Genomic DNA, 14,207 nt, shown 5'->3' with positions numbered 1-14,207 from the left:
CAGCTTATTTGCTACTGCTACCCACTTGCTTCCAGAGCCAGGCAAATGCCTCACCTTTGCAACTTTTCACTCTTTTCTCTGTCCTCTCTCGACTCAATCCAGCAGAAGTAAGAACACAGGGTGGTAAGGGGCCAATTGTTCAAACCTACCCAGGTTTTGGCCAGATCATCTGTGCTGAAGGGGAGATATTTGTTTATTCAAAACTAACCAAAAGGTGAACATACTTTGAAAGAGTGTATAGGTCACTTTTTTCTTCATTCATGCATTCAGTAAAGACCAAGAACCTATCATTATATATCAGCTGCTGGACCAGACCCTGAATTTACAAAGATGAAAGTCCATGTATAACAAACAACTTCATGATTATAGGTTACTGTTAGAGAATTTCTAACTTCCAAGGAAAAAGATTTTCACTGGTTTCCCTCACGTTGACAAGTGAAGCTTGAGTATTCCCGAGTGGGATGGGCACTGGCTTATGATTCCTGAGCTTATGAGCAGCAGTGACCTTTCCCCACTCCTCTTCCAAGCAAGTGTTCCTGCCATGGAGGACCTTCACACATCCCCAACCACCCACAATGTGTGCATGTGGAGAGAGGGCCACATGCACGCAGATATGCACAGTACCTCGTAGGAAGGAGGAAGGCCGGCTAGGGTGTGTAAAGTATACTCCCTACTTTCCCCTACTGAAGGGTGTCTCTGCACTTAAAACTATGCCAAGAAAGTTAACAGACTGTCAATCGCAGGGTGTGTTCTAACACCCCTTACTGAACATGACAAAATCCTATAGAAAATTCGGAATTTGGTTATAGGATTATGCATTATTTTATGGGATTTGGAATTTATGTACATCTATGCAAAGAAATGTCACCAAAATTTCTAAAATGGCAGCCCATGCAAGAGCATCAAATGAGTAGATTGTGTTAATGGCTGGTCTTGTCAATTCATTAATTTACACTCAGCAGGACTTTAATTCAATCAGGGACTCCTAGTGCAGCAACTGGTGTCATTGAGTCTTGCAACAACCTAAAGAAAACACAACAACACAAAGGGGATTGTGCTCCTGTTTACCAACCGCTGCAGCTGGTGATGGTTGTCATCACCTGCCCACCTGAAGAAAGAAAGAGCTGCTGGTTGTTGATGGGCCATTGCCCTCCAGCACCTCTCTTTCTGCATGGCTGGCGATATATGGGTGTTGCAACCTTTAATTCCTATGCTTATTCTGCTATGGTGGTCAGCTGAGGAAGGTCATCGAAAAGACATGGCCACCAGTTGAGCCATGAGTTGGACCCTGGCATTCAGAGGCTCCTTACTCCCTCCCCTGTCCTTGGAATGGGGGTTCCACTTGCCTTTTCCACTCCCAGAGGCTGCTCCAAGGACACAGCCTCGATCTAGTTGGGAACACCTGCACAGTGTGCGTGACTAAACCCAGTTAAGCCCCTTTATATGACCTTCTAAGATTTGGTGAGTGGCCGTGTGATCCATTCATCTTGCTGCCACCCAAGACAAGCCTTAAATGTAGGTCCCCTTTGCTTATTAAAACTGCCACCTACCAACCTGGAGTGGGCTGCCTCTTTCTTCAGCCTCTCCCAGCCCTCCAGCTATGAGAGCCAGTTTCTGATTCCATCTGGGAAGCCCCAGGGGTTGTGAACCAACAATATCTCCCCAAACGTTTTCTCCCATCAGTCTGTGTCTGTCCTTTGTCATGATGACGGGGAGCGGTCACAGCCTGCTGTAGCAGGCACCTACATCCCTGGCCAAACCCCAACTCAGCAACTTGCTTATAAAAGTTTTTGCCCTCCTGGCTCTGAGAAATCTTTCAGAAGGGATTCAGGATGGGGAAGAGATGGGAGGGAGGAACTCTCCTTAGCAGGAGAGTTTGGCCAGGCCTGTCTTTAACCTGTACAATCAATGTATAGACAAGTTTTCTGGCACAGGCCCAACAGGGAGGTAATGGCTGCCCTTGGGATAGTGATCCTTAACCAAGAGGTTTTAGAAATGTTTTCTTGAGAAACCGTCTCTGGAAGCCCTGGGATGGGTGTTGTCCGTTAACACGCACTGTCTGTCTCTGAAGACTCCTCAATAGGGGTTTGCATCCTTGAATCCAAGGTGAGGAAGCCAGAGGCCTGGGACCTTTCAAGCTGCCTGCCTTCCCCACCCTGCTGCCAGGGTCTGAGTCAACACCACAGTGAAAGTAGCAGGCAGTGTCTCACACTCTGCCCTGGCTTGTCCGCCTGAAGAAGGTAGAAGAATGACAGGAACATGGAGACCCCAGTAGGAAAAGTGGTTTGATGACCTGCGTCTTTTTACATGCCTTTAATCTGACTTTCAAGAGGGCCTACTGTGCTCATGTTTGGTTCTTGTTCTTAAAAATAATCTTCAAAAGTATTCGTTAAAATAACAATCTGTCAGGGGCACCTGGGTGGCTCAGTGGGTTGGGCATCTGACTTCAGCTCAAGTCATGATCTCGTGGTTTGTGAGTTCAAGCCCCGCGTCAGGCTCTGTGCTGACAGCTTGGAGCCTGGAGCCTGCTTCGGATTCTGTGTCTCCCTCTCTCTATGCTCCTCCCCCACTCACTCTCTCTCAAAAATAAACATTAAAAAAATTAAAAAAAATAATCTTGTCATTCTCATTCACATCTTTAACTGTGAATAGTGATTTATAAACTGAATTTTGATAAAACTTGAGCAACCTGTCCATCTTTTAGATGATGACAGGCCGGCTAGAGCCCTTCAGGAAGGACAGCTGGCCACTGCTCTGTGGGGAAAGGCCTTGGCTCTATTTTAGGGACACACTACAAAAAGCAGACATTACCTAGATGTTTTAAAAACACATCCTGATGGGGTATCTGGGTGGCTCAGTCAGTTGAGCATCCAACTTGGTTTTGGCTCAGGTCATGGCCCCAAGGTCATGGGATTGAGCCCCACAACAGGCTGAGCACGGAGCCTGCTTAAGATTCTCTTTCTCCTTCCTTCTACCCCTTCAGCCAGCTCAAACTTTCCCTCTGTAAACAAAAACAAAAACCATCCTATATAGGCACTTTTTGTTGTGTCCAAATTGAAGATCCATTACAAATCTGCATCCACTGGAGGCTTAAAAATAAGTCTATTTATTTATTAGCAGAACTTGAGAATGATTCCCCAAAAGATTGCATCTTTCAGGATCCTCATTTTCTTTCTCTTTTTCTTTCTTTTTTCTTTTTCTTTCTTTCTTTCCTTTTCTTTCTTTGTTTTTTTTTTTTAATGTTAATTTATTTATTTTGAGAGAGAGAGAGGGAGGGGCAAAGAGAGAGGGAGGGAGAATCTCAAAGCAGGCTCACAGCTGTCAGTGCAGAGCCCAATGTGGGGCTCAATCTCATGAATCATGAGATCATGACCTGAGTAGAGATCAAGAGTCAGACACTTAACTGGCTGAGCCACCCAGGTGGCCTAGAGAGCATGATCTCATTTTCAAACCTGAGTGCAATTCTTCTCAAAATTTCTAATTGAGTCCTGGCTTTTAGGAGCCATGGCCAAGTGCTAGGGCATGAGAGAAGAAAACAAATCTCCTGGACTTAGTGTGGTTGGCCTCTTGAGCAAGGCAGGAGATAAGCAAGCGAGAAGGAAATGATTGGGAGATAGTCTACCTGGTGGCAAAAATGTCATAACATGATTTGCATGAAAGTGAGAAAGTGGTTATGACTAATTCTACTTTGCATTAAGTGGGATTGGTTTCACCCCCCTCTGATACAGTTCTTCACCACGGTGCATTATATACTCTGAGAAGATTTCCTGAAACAAGTTTAAGCAAGGAGCTGGAAAGGTCTCTCAGCAGGAAGGTGGAGTTGGCAGTGTTCACGAAGCTCCTGGGCATTTGGCAATTGTCCACAGCAAGAACAGATGAAGACCTCCTGACAGGCAAGAAAGCTGGGAATGTTGGTGGTGTCTTTGGGCGTAAGCATTAGTAAGCAGAGCTAGTGCTCAAACAAAGGTGCAGAAATGGAAGAGGTATGGAGCTACAGAAGTAGTTCATCTGTCAGAAGGAATGGGGAAAAAACAGCTTCTATGAACAGGAATCTAAAAAGACCCGTTGACTGTCAGATGGGTTCGGACTCTGGAAGGAGACTCTCTCAGTTGAGGCTGTCTTCACTCTGATGATTGCCTGATGATTGCAGGCAAGCCCACCTCATCAAAAGCTGGTTTTGAAGGGAACCAACTCCTGGGCTCTGCAGACATCTTCCCTGGTCAGCGCTGTGTCTGGCGGCTCTGTTGATGGCTACCAACAACACTCCCAGCAGTCCTTCTCAACATCCCCCACATGGCCACAACAGCTAAAGCACTTTCTCACGGTCAAAGAATCCAGTAGTTACTCCCATAGGTCCTTGGACACATTAACCAAATGGCTCCAAGAAGTGGCTACTAGGGGATGGATAGAAGGAGCAGAGGGCATACCAGCTCTGGTTTACCACTCCAGGAAATCCCTGGGACAGGAAGTGGGCATTGGCTCCCCATTTCAACACTAGGTGTTCCACACCATCACTTACTTGGTCTACTGAACTCAGGTGAGTCTTTACAGGAAGATACCTTCCTTTCTGGGCATTAACATTCAAGTGAGTGCTTCCTCAGCCATTTCCTAATGTCTCAAGACCTGGCCCCATTGTATGGTCCCCAAATTGCTCTGAACCCTTCTGTACCTTCTTCCTATCCATGTGCTGACCATGTACTCTGCTTAGCCTGTTGGAATAAAGGAGATAGACATTACTGAGAGCTCCTGCCTCTCCCTGAAGCAAGCAGACTGCTTGAACAGGTGCCGAGGGGCTATTATGGTTCCTGAGGCCCGGAACCTTGACATTCCGTTTGAGGCCTGGGAGCATCGCATTTTGTACTCATCACTGCAGTTCTCACTGATCCTGGTTTGGTGTAAAGAGAAGTTAAGAAAGCATCTTCCCCCTCTGCCCCCCCCCCCAAAATGTATTCAGGCCAATAATTTCTGGCACTTTGAAGACATTATTCTTTGTGCTACAATCTTCTCAAATGACCTTAAAAAGATGTACAACCATAGAAAAACCTTTAAAATATCTGACATATTTCCATCACAGGTGGGACAGGTGGTGTCCATGTACCGAAGAGTGCTCCTGGGAACACCACCTGCAGAGTGGGGGAAGCAGGAAGCTGAACCATGATGCAGTTGTTGGAGGAACTGCCCAGCTCCATGAGGAATTCTGTAGTTGGGAGGGTGCTTCAGATACCCCAAACTGGGGCAAGGAGGCTAGGCTTTAATACCCTCACTGGCTGCATGTGGGCATAGCTTTGGGAAGGGTAGCTCTCTCCTGAGGGCACTTCCTGGGGGACTGAAAGGGAGTGTCGTGGTCTAAAGGGAGCTGGGCAGCAAACAATATCCACTAACCCCCCATGGGCCCACTAATAACAAGAGACCAACATCATTTAAATGATTTATTTTTTCTATAGTACATCTCATTCAAATCATAGGATAGTCTGACCCATCTTTTTTTTTTTTTTTTCTCAAGCACAACTTACACTCATCTCAGATGTTTTTTCTTTCTTTCCTTTTTTAAATCTTACAGGATGGATAAAGATACACTTTAATGGACAAAAACCATCACTCAGAGTTTTTAAAAATACAGTTTCCCAGGGTCCACTCCCAGAGCTTCAGAGTGTCCGGGGTGGGTCCTAGGGAGGCAAAATCTTAAAACTCTCCCCATTAATTCTGCTGCAGGTGGTCCTTGAACCATCCTTAGAGGAAAACTGCCTAGGACCTGTCTGTTATCTATTGGAAGCAATTTCAGGAAAAGGAATAATTAAGTATACAGAAATAGCTCTTCTATAAAATTTCCATATAAAAATAACAGTATTTATTTACAAAGTTTGAGATGCTATAAAATAATACATCATATTAGGTTAGGTACTTCAATCTAATAAAGTCTACATTAGGCAAGTCAGATGTGGTGTCTGCATTTTCCCCTTACTTCTCTTGTTTAAACTGCTTAAAGCATGTGGCACCACAGTGTTTCCTTCATGCAGAAAAAAAAGCAGACCAATACTTTCTGGAAATAAAACCCAACAGCACATGATCAGAGTAAAGCATCTCCAAACGAAAAGTTGAACCAACTTGTGATTTGGGCTCACAGCCTCTTTTTTTGTGTGTAAAAGTCAGGTGTGGTGGTGGTAAACCAGATACCTCAGGGAACTCAGTGCTGAATCATGGTCCTCAGAGCTCAGGCCTACCTACCAAGCAGCCAGCACAGCTGGCTGGTTGCGAGTTCTGCTTTCAGGACACAGAAAGGCTGAACCTGCCATGGTACTATGAGGAGAAAGAGAACTACAGTGTGCTCAGAGAAGTCTTTTAGCAGAAAAGTATCTGGGTCCTCTACATTTTAGTACAAAAAAAAAAAAAAAAAACCAAAAAAAAAAACACCTTTGAACTCAGTCATGAACGAGCAAAATAAAGAATCAGGCCATTTGTTATTAGGTGGTGCCTGGAACGCTGAAGATGATGCATGGTAAGTGCCAACATGGTGAGTTTGAAGCGATAAGGGGTTTTAAAACCCAAACATGATCTGGGGAAGTTTCCTGGTCATGCTGAGAGACATAGACAGAAACAAGCTAACGTGGTACAGAAGGGTCCACTGATAACCCAACCTCTCAAGCCTCCTACCAATGACCATCATGCAGGATGGTCTTTGCTCGTGAGGAATGAATTTCTTCCCAGGTGTGAGGTCTAAGCCTGGGGTCTTCCAAGTTGAGAGAGGCCCAAAGCTGACACCATTGCCTCATGCTGGGGACTTGTGGGTGGAGTCCCACTTCTCCTCAGCTGTTTAGCACTTGGTGTGACAGAGGACTGGTGCTAATCCAAAGGCTGTTTGGAAGGACCGTGGTGAGGGTGTGGTTTTCAGGAGGCCGTGTGGCCCTCAGCGGAGGAAGACATTCTGGGTTGTGGTACAGACTCTGCCAGATAAGCTGAGGGATGTTAGGCAAGTCAAGCTCTCAGATTGTTTCTATGAGTGGGGTGGAAGAGATGTTCTCTTCCATTCTGAGACCCTTAGTGGAGAATGGGGGAGTCCGGCTCCTCTGTTTCATCTACACTGGCTTCCAATGCAGCTATAAGCTGGGAGGCCCAAAGTCCAATCTGCTGCATTAGCAAGGGGTGAAGACAGCATTGACTTCTACAGCCCTTTATGTAAAGCAAAGGCTGCGTGAGAATGATACAAGATTTCACCTTGACTGAGAGAACAGCTGCACAGAATGCACATAAGAAACGAAGATACTTTCTGCTGTCTTAGTCCTATCACGAATGGACACCTGCTGCCATCTAAGTTTCCGTACTTGTCAGAGGTCCCCAAGGCATAATGGGAGGGTCAAAGTTTTGTGCCCCCCACCTTTTCTTCTTTAGCATGGAGTGAATGTAGATGTGTGGGGGGAAATCTCAAAGGTTATGGGAGTGTAACTTTTCAGAGATACCTTGGAGGGGCTAGTTCCTGAGAAAGATTATAATGTATGTGGGTATCCAGTTTGAAGTTTTCTTAAAAAGGTAAGATCTTAATCAAACATCAGACTTTCCCCTTTGGAGTAATAGCGTGGCTTGAATGAAGTTAAACTAACTGAACACTGTATCGACTGTGATTTAGAAGGCAGGGAGGCACATTTCTGAGGGTCAGACATCATGGTGCAGGCCCCTGACACACACTCCGTGGGTCTTTGATAAATACACATTTATGGCCATCAGTGCCTGGGACCAGTGCCTTGGGTCATGAAAATGGGGAACCTATTTGTGAAAACATCCTCAGGGAGTCTGTGGCTCCACTAAAGCCAATCCACATGCAGAGTAAAAGATTACCTTTTGCGTATCTAATATAAAAAGAAGACCTTTACGTATCCAACAGCTTGAAAAACTAGAAGAAAACACCTAGAGAAATGATTGCTTTTTTACGGTATAGGTTCCATTGCCAGCTATGGAGCTAATAATGAGAACTTCCTGGATTAGTTAGAATCTTCTCTTGGTCTATGGATACTGTTGGTAGCCAAGTTTGGTTTTCTTTTAAATCTTAAAAATTCCTTAACAAACTCCAAAACGTATGCTTCAACCTGGAATGGTGTGACTTTGGAATTCAGTAGGGATTCCAAGTACATGTATGGGACAGAGTGGTGTGGTAAGAACATACAGAGACGTCAGTCTTTTCAATTGTCTGACTCAGGACAAACGTCACTTTCTCAGGGGGGCCTTCCCTGGCCACCCCCAGGCAAAGTGGCCTTTCCCCCACTGTCTCATTACCCGGTCATATTTTCCCTTAGCACTAAGCATTCTCAAATGTTTTCTGTTCTGTCTTCACTCAAATACCTACTGGAGGATTCAATCTTGCCACTCACTGTCCCAACTCCCTCCCACCCAGTACTCCCAGCTAAGGAGGCACGATCTTAACGTTCACATCAGATTTGTTGGGTAGAGACCCTTCTTCCATAGGCCTGTGGATAGGGAGCCAGAGAGGCATTTAAAGGGCCCTTCCAGTGAATCCCTGATAAAGTCAAACAGGCTTCTCTCTGAGTGTGGTTATGAGAGAAACAGCTCTGGCAGCTCCCTTCCTTTGTAACTGCCCCCAGGAACAGGCACTGCTGCTGCGTTGTGACTCCCCGGGGCCGAAGTGACGCCTGTACTTGCAGCAACACTGTTGTCTTTTAAAAAGAGTCATGGCAGGGGCGCCTGGGGGGCTCAGTCGGTTAAGCGCTGAATTCGGCCCAGGTCATGATCCTGCACTTTGCGCGTTCAAGCCCCACGTCGGGCTCTGTGCTGACAGCTCGGAGCCTGGAGCCTGCTTCAGATTCTGTGTCTCCCTCTCTCTCTGCCCCTCCCCTGCTTGCACTCTGTCTCTGTCTTCCCAAAATAAATAAACATTAAAACATAAATAAAAAAGTAAAAAAGTCGTGGCTTAGCAAACAGCCGAGTGATAGATGGCTAAAGTGGGCCACGTCTTTGTGAAATACCTCCATTTTAATTTTCTGATAGGAGCTCGTTTGCATTTGAGGACTGACCGTGGCTTTATTTTTCAAGTATGGCAGGGTTATGATTACAACTGTTAAATTTTGCGAATGAGCGGAGTTATCCTCTTTCATCCTGGTAAGATAGCAGACATGTCGTACATCTATAAAGAATTAAACTGAAGGAAACAAAAACTGTGGACATGATCTGTGAAGTCTTCCAGGGACAGTGCACATCACTGAGGTGAGGAATCACTGTATTAGCACCTCCATTCCTGCCCCCTCCCTGACACCCGCTCTGATCATAAGGCACAATTCACATCAGCACTTACTAAAGCTGTTTTCATCACATGCAAAGATTAAGTGGATGAGACAAATTCTTAGTGGGTAGGGTGAAGGGAGGCTTGGGCAGGTACCCGGGTGCCTTCAGCACTGCCGTGGACTCCGGCAGCGTGGCCTTCCCACACAAGGGTCAGATGTGGCAGGTCTGGTGACCCCTGTACAAGTGCTGAAGGAAACAGGAATTTACTGACTGAATGCTACTATGCACTTGAAAGGGTTAATAGCTGAACTGACCCTTGAGGAGGAAAAGGCCTCTTAAACTCCCCAAAGAGTAGAGTATGACCAGCACCTTCGGGAGGGGTGTGTGAGTGCGTGTGTGTGTGTGTGTGTGTGTGTGTGTGTGTGTGCGCGCGTGCAACCCCCAAGTGCTACTCCTATAGAGAATCCTGGATATGGTAACAATCATTTCCTAACATTTTGTTACTTTGCTTTCTAAATGGAATTGTGATTAAGTGCTGACTTTTTCAAAAATCTGTTTGTGGGAGACACAGAAGAATAACAGAAGTTATCTTTCTAAACATGTCAACCTACTTTTCTGCTCAGGCAAGGCTTTACGCCAACATGTACTGGAGACCACGGTGCGGTGCCAACAGATGTCCTCCGTGGTAACCGAAACACATTATCGAGGGACGGAGATCACCTCCCACCAAAGAGCACACACTATGGCCAGCGATGGGACACTAATAATGTTAAGAGTCTTTGGTTGCTTAAAAAAAACAAACAAACCTGTATTTTATCAGTTTAAAACACTACTGCAGCAGAGACAGAGAGAGAAAGAGAATAGAGAAGGGGGTGGTACCCCAAGAACTCCAGCAAGGACTTTGCTATTTGGTGGAGGAATGATTAGTGTACCTATCACAAACACTGATGTACAGGTCTTGGGACCTGTACACCATATTTTGAAGACTAAAGAGCTAGCTGTGGCCCTTTGTTCAGGGCTCCCTCAAGTATAGGGATGTGGGTACTAAAGGGTCAGTAAAGGAGGCGGCAGTTTGGAAGGAAACTTGGCTTTACCCGCCCGTGTAGCTGATGGTCTTCAAGTCAGAAGTATCTTGGAGGCCCTCAGGGACCTGCTGCAGCCTCTGCAGTATTTCGGACCCCTCCCATCCACCCAGACTGAGATGCCCCAGAACTCAGACTGAGACACAATTCTCTAAAAGCTGCCTCAATCTCTCTGCGCCCTTGACCCCTCTTGAGTTTGCACTATGGCTTATTTCTGACAGAATGAGTGTTGTCTCAAAGAACTTCAGTTAAAGCTGCAGGTCCTTGTGTATTAATTTTCATGGCCTTAGTAACAAAATTTTAGGTCAGCCAAATCTTTCACCGCTGGCTCACTCTAAGCAGAGTGGCAGAACTTTAAGAAGGCATCTGTACTTCCCCCATGGATTTAGAAAAGAACTGATTTGGGATGGGCTTGGTGCTGGGCCCAAAGGTGTTAGATGCATAATCCAGAGGCATATCCAAATGAGTTGAGTCGAAGTTATTTTCCATTATTATTTGCTCTTCTCAAGGCCTTAGTGTGAAATTAAATCGAGGTTAGGCCATGCTGGCGGAATATTCACTCCCCTGAATATTCAGAGGGGCAGGAACTGTGAACACACCAGTGCAGTATGCCCAGCGGCATCTTTGGCTATGAAATAACAAACTGTATACTGCACTGTGGTATAAATCCAATCGTTTGGAGTGATCAACATTTGTCGGTGTCCCTGTGAAACGGTGAATTATCGGGTTAATGTGAAATGCAATTTACCCAGGAATAAACCCGATAAGGTAATTTTGATGAATGAAAATGTACAAACGGTGACATGTACAGGAGAACGTTGCTGTTCATATTCTTGAAACAGACTTTAAAGACAAGTAATGACGTTTGGTTCATGTTCACAAACTGCACATCGAGTGGAATCATACAAGTACTGCAGGGAACTAGAAGCAAGCAATTCGGTCACAGGAATCCGTCTGTTTTGTTTTAAATGAAAAAGCTATATGAAATGCACAGCTTTGATTAAAACTATAGGTACAATTTCCTTCTCTGTAAAACTCCAGATTTAGAATGCTGGCAAAGGCAGTGCTGGCAAAGTATTTAATGCACGTGGAAATGCTATTCTATTTTGGCTTCCAGAAGTAGCCCTAAAAAATTCTATGCACCAATGCATTGGCTAATAATGATCATTTCAGTTTTACTATAAATTATTCTACATGTCACTTAAGTACTTAAGAATCAGCGCTTGCTCCTTTCTAGAAGCCGTCTAAGGCAGCTGATGCGTAAAGCACATCAACCAGACTTTCAGCTGGCTCAGCGGTTCAACCTGTGCTCCTCACACCACGAGGACTGCCACCTCCGCCCTGCGCTGTCCCGCTCACCCACACTGGGATCTTCTCACGTTCATTCCTGCTTGTAAAAGGCAGCCCAGGCAAGGAAGAGAAACACGACAAACATGATGTCAAGGACTGTTCATTACAGCAATCCTGATTCTAAGGAGGGTTACGTGGGTGTGGGGGAAACACAAAGACCCCACCTCGTGGAAGATAAACGAGCTTCATTCATGCTGCCAATTCCTTAGGGACTGTCCCCTCTATCACCTCAGAAAACCGCTTTGTCTGCGGTGTGATCTATTGCTCTGTTGCTTAAAGTTCTCGTTCACGCTATGTTAGCTTTTTTCATCTCAATCCTCTCAGCCTTCACAGAATTTGCTTATTGTGTTTCCCTAGTTTTCACTGAACACACAGTGCAAACAAAGGCAAAGACTGAAGCAATCATTTCAAAAACAAGAGCTCACACTAAAAACACACATGAGCATCAACTAGTAAAACGTGGGTTTTCTCCTGGCTTTATTCTGGGGAGGAGGAATCCTCCTCGTCATCTTCCTCGTCTTCGTCGTTGAAGGAACAGGGGGTCTCGCCTCGGGACTCAGAGCAGTGAGAGGCCGCACTGCTGGACTGGTGACTGTTTGGGGCAAGGAACTGCCCGGTTGCTAAGGCCACTTCAGCATCCAAGCACAACCCTTGGTTTACGCTAGCAAATGATTAAAAACACAGAAGCTCATTAATGTGGCAAATGTTTTAAGCACTGTAAAATGTAGGAATCAAAACATGGGAAAGGAGGTGCCACTGGGGAGTTCTGCCAAAAGCTGCTCGAGACCTGGGACGGCAGTGACACCTGCTCTCCCCCACGGGGAGGGTCAGGGCCGCGTGGCTTCTCTTCCTAACCCTGAAAAAATACGTACCTTGATTGGGACAAGGTGGCACCAGTGGTCAGGTCTAAATTTGAAACTGATTGGGTAGAGTTCAAAAGTAGTCCCTGATTTAACCAAGAAGGTCCTGTGGAGATATCTACAGGAAAAAACAAAAACAGAAGATGTAGGCACGCTGAGAGCTCTGTGGCTGCTGCTGTTACAGTCTTAAAGAAGCACAGACACGTAAGGAGACGAGCCTGATTTAAATCACAGCTAGGTAAGTCTCCTGCCCCGGGGAGAACCCAGGTTTCTTCAGAGTGGAAAAAAAGAAATTTCTAGGACATAAGAACAGGAAGAAAATACAGGAAGGCAGACTACAGTGAGGAAGAATTCAAATTAAACCAATCACAGACACCCATTCTTTTTTCTTAAATAACACCTGGAGAGGGTAGCTCAGAGTACAGTGATTGCTGAACTATTCCTGGACACCTACTGGCCTCACCACCAAAGACTCTGGTGTTAAAAGTCAAGCCAGGAGCGGGTAAAAAGGAAGTCAAATCAGAAACAGGTAAAGAAGGACACACACACACATGTTTGCTAAAACCCCACTGTACCATCTTTTCACATGTCCCTGAGTGAACTCAGGGCTATTACTCATCAACGATCCATTCTTTATCCTGGTATCCTTGGCTTTATAACTCAAACAAGCCTTTATTTTATTTTTTTAACATTTATTTATTTATTTTGAGAGAGAGCGAGAAAGTGTGCGAGCAAGCAGGGGAGGGGCAAAGAGAGAGAGAAGCCCAAGTAGGCTCCAGGCTCAGTGTGGAGCCTGACACGTGGCTCAGTCTCATCAACCACGAGATGATGACCTGAGATGAAATCAAGAGTCGGACACTCAACTGACTGAGCAACCCAGGTGGCCCAAACCAGCCCTGCGTTAAAAGCCCTTATGTTACGCAGTCACATTTTTAACGAGGGTGAGACAGGCAATACTGTTTTAGTCTGCAGAAAAGTATATCCTTGCAATCTTATTTTCTGTGCATATACCATATTTCTCCAATCACAACCGTGATAAATTCTTATTGTAATTTTATTTAATACTTGTCACATTATCCAGAACATTAGCTCAAAGAAGGCAGTGACTGGAACATGTAAGATCTAAATGTTACTGAAGGCATGACATGAGTATAGTCTCTTCCAACAGTAAGTTTACAAAAGAGGTGGAAGAAATAATAAAAAATGTATTCCTAAAAAGAAATTCTTTGACTTACATGACATTACAAAATAAGACTGAATGTATACTCAGAAAGTATAACTTAGTAATGAACGTTTATTAGAGTTAATTGAAATTGTTTGGTAATTAATTATTGTGCAAAAACAACAACAAAGCAAAACAAAAAAGCCCCCACCACTCTGTGGACTGGGATTAGGAACCCTGCTATCCTTGTACTGTCTGACCAAGTGAGAGGCTTCCTATGTAGGAAAAAAGGATACTGAATGATTAATTTTAGAATGGCTGTGTGAACCTTTTCTTTAGAGACTAAGGCAGCTGTGGAAAAAAAAAATTCAATTCTAAGAGGAATAGCAGACTTTAAATATATTAAATAAGAACAAGCCTGTGCAAGATGAAATTAAAGCCAGAATCCTGTGGTGAATATTAATTAGTATATATGGAAACTTTGTGTCAGAAGACAGCTATTTACTTGTTTCCAAGTGCATACCA

At 44.9% G+C, this 14,207-nt stretch overlaps 1 protein-coding gene across 6 annotated transcripts in view; it reads right to left on the bottom strand.

Moving 5' to 3' along the window:
- Window positions 1-5,416: 5,416 nt before the first annotated feature.
- Window positions 5,417-14,207, bottom strand: part of TFDP2 (transcription factor Dp-2) — a 188,741-nt gene continuing 179,950 nt past the window's right edge. For all 6 annotated transcript variants that reach the window (XM_078432283.2, XM_060638831.3, XM_060638832.3 and 3 more), the window contains 2 exons: window positions 12,533-12,638; window positions 5,417-12,321 (listed from right to left, as the gene is read on the bottom strand). In XM_078432283.2, coding sequence (XP_078288409.1) covers window positions 12,138-12,321; window positions 12,533-12,638 — 290 coding nt within the window. In that variant the 3' untranslated portion in view covers window positions 5,417-12,137. The remainder of the gene's footprint in view (window positions 12,322-12,532; window positions 12,639-14,207) is intronic.

Source organism: Panthera onca, chromosome C2, assembly GCF_046562875.1.
Source record: "Panthera onca isolate mPanOnc1 chromosome C2, mPanOnc1 haplotype 2, whole genome shotgun sequence".
In the NCBI taxonomy this organism is placed as follows: domain Eukaryota; kingdom Metazoa; phylum Chordata; class Mammalia; order Carnivora; family Felidae; genus Panthera; species Panthera onca.
This window is presented reverse-complemented; position numbering and strand designations above follow the sequence as displayed.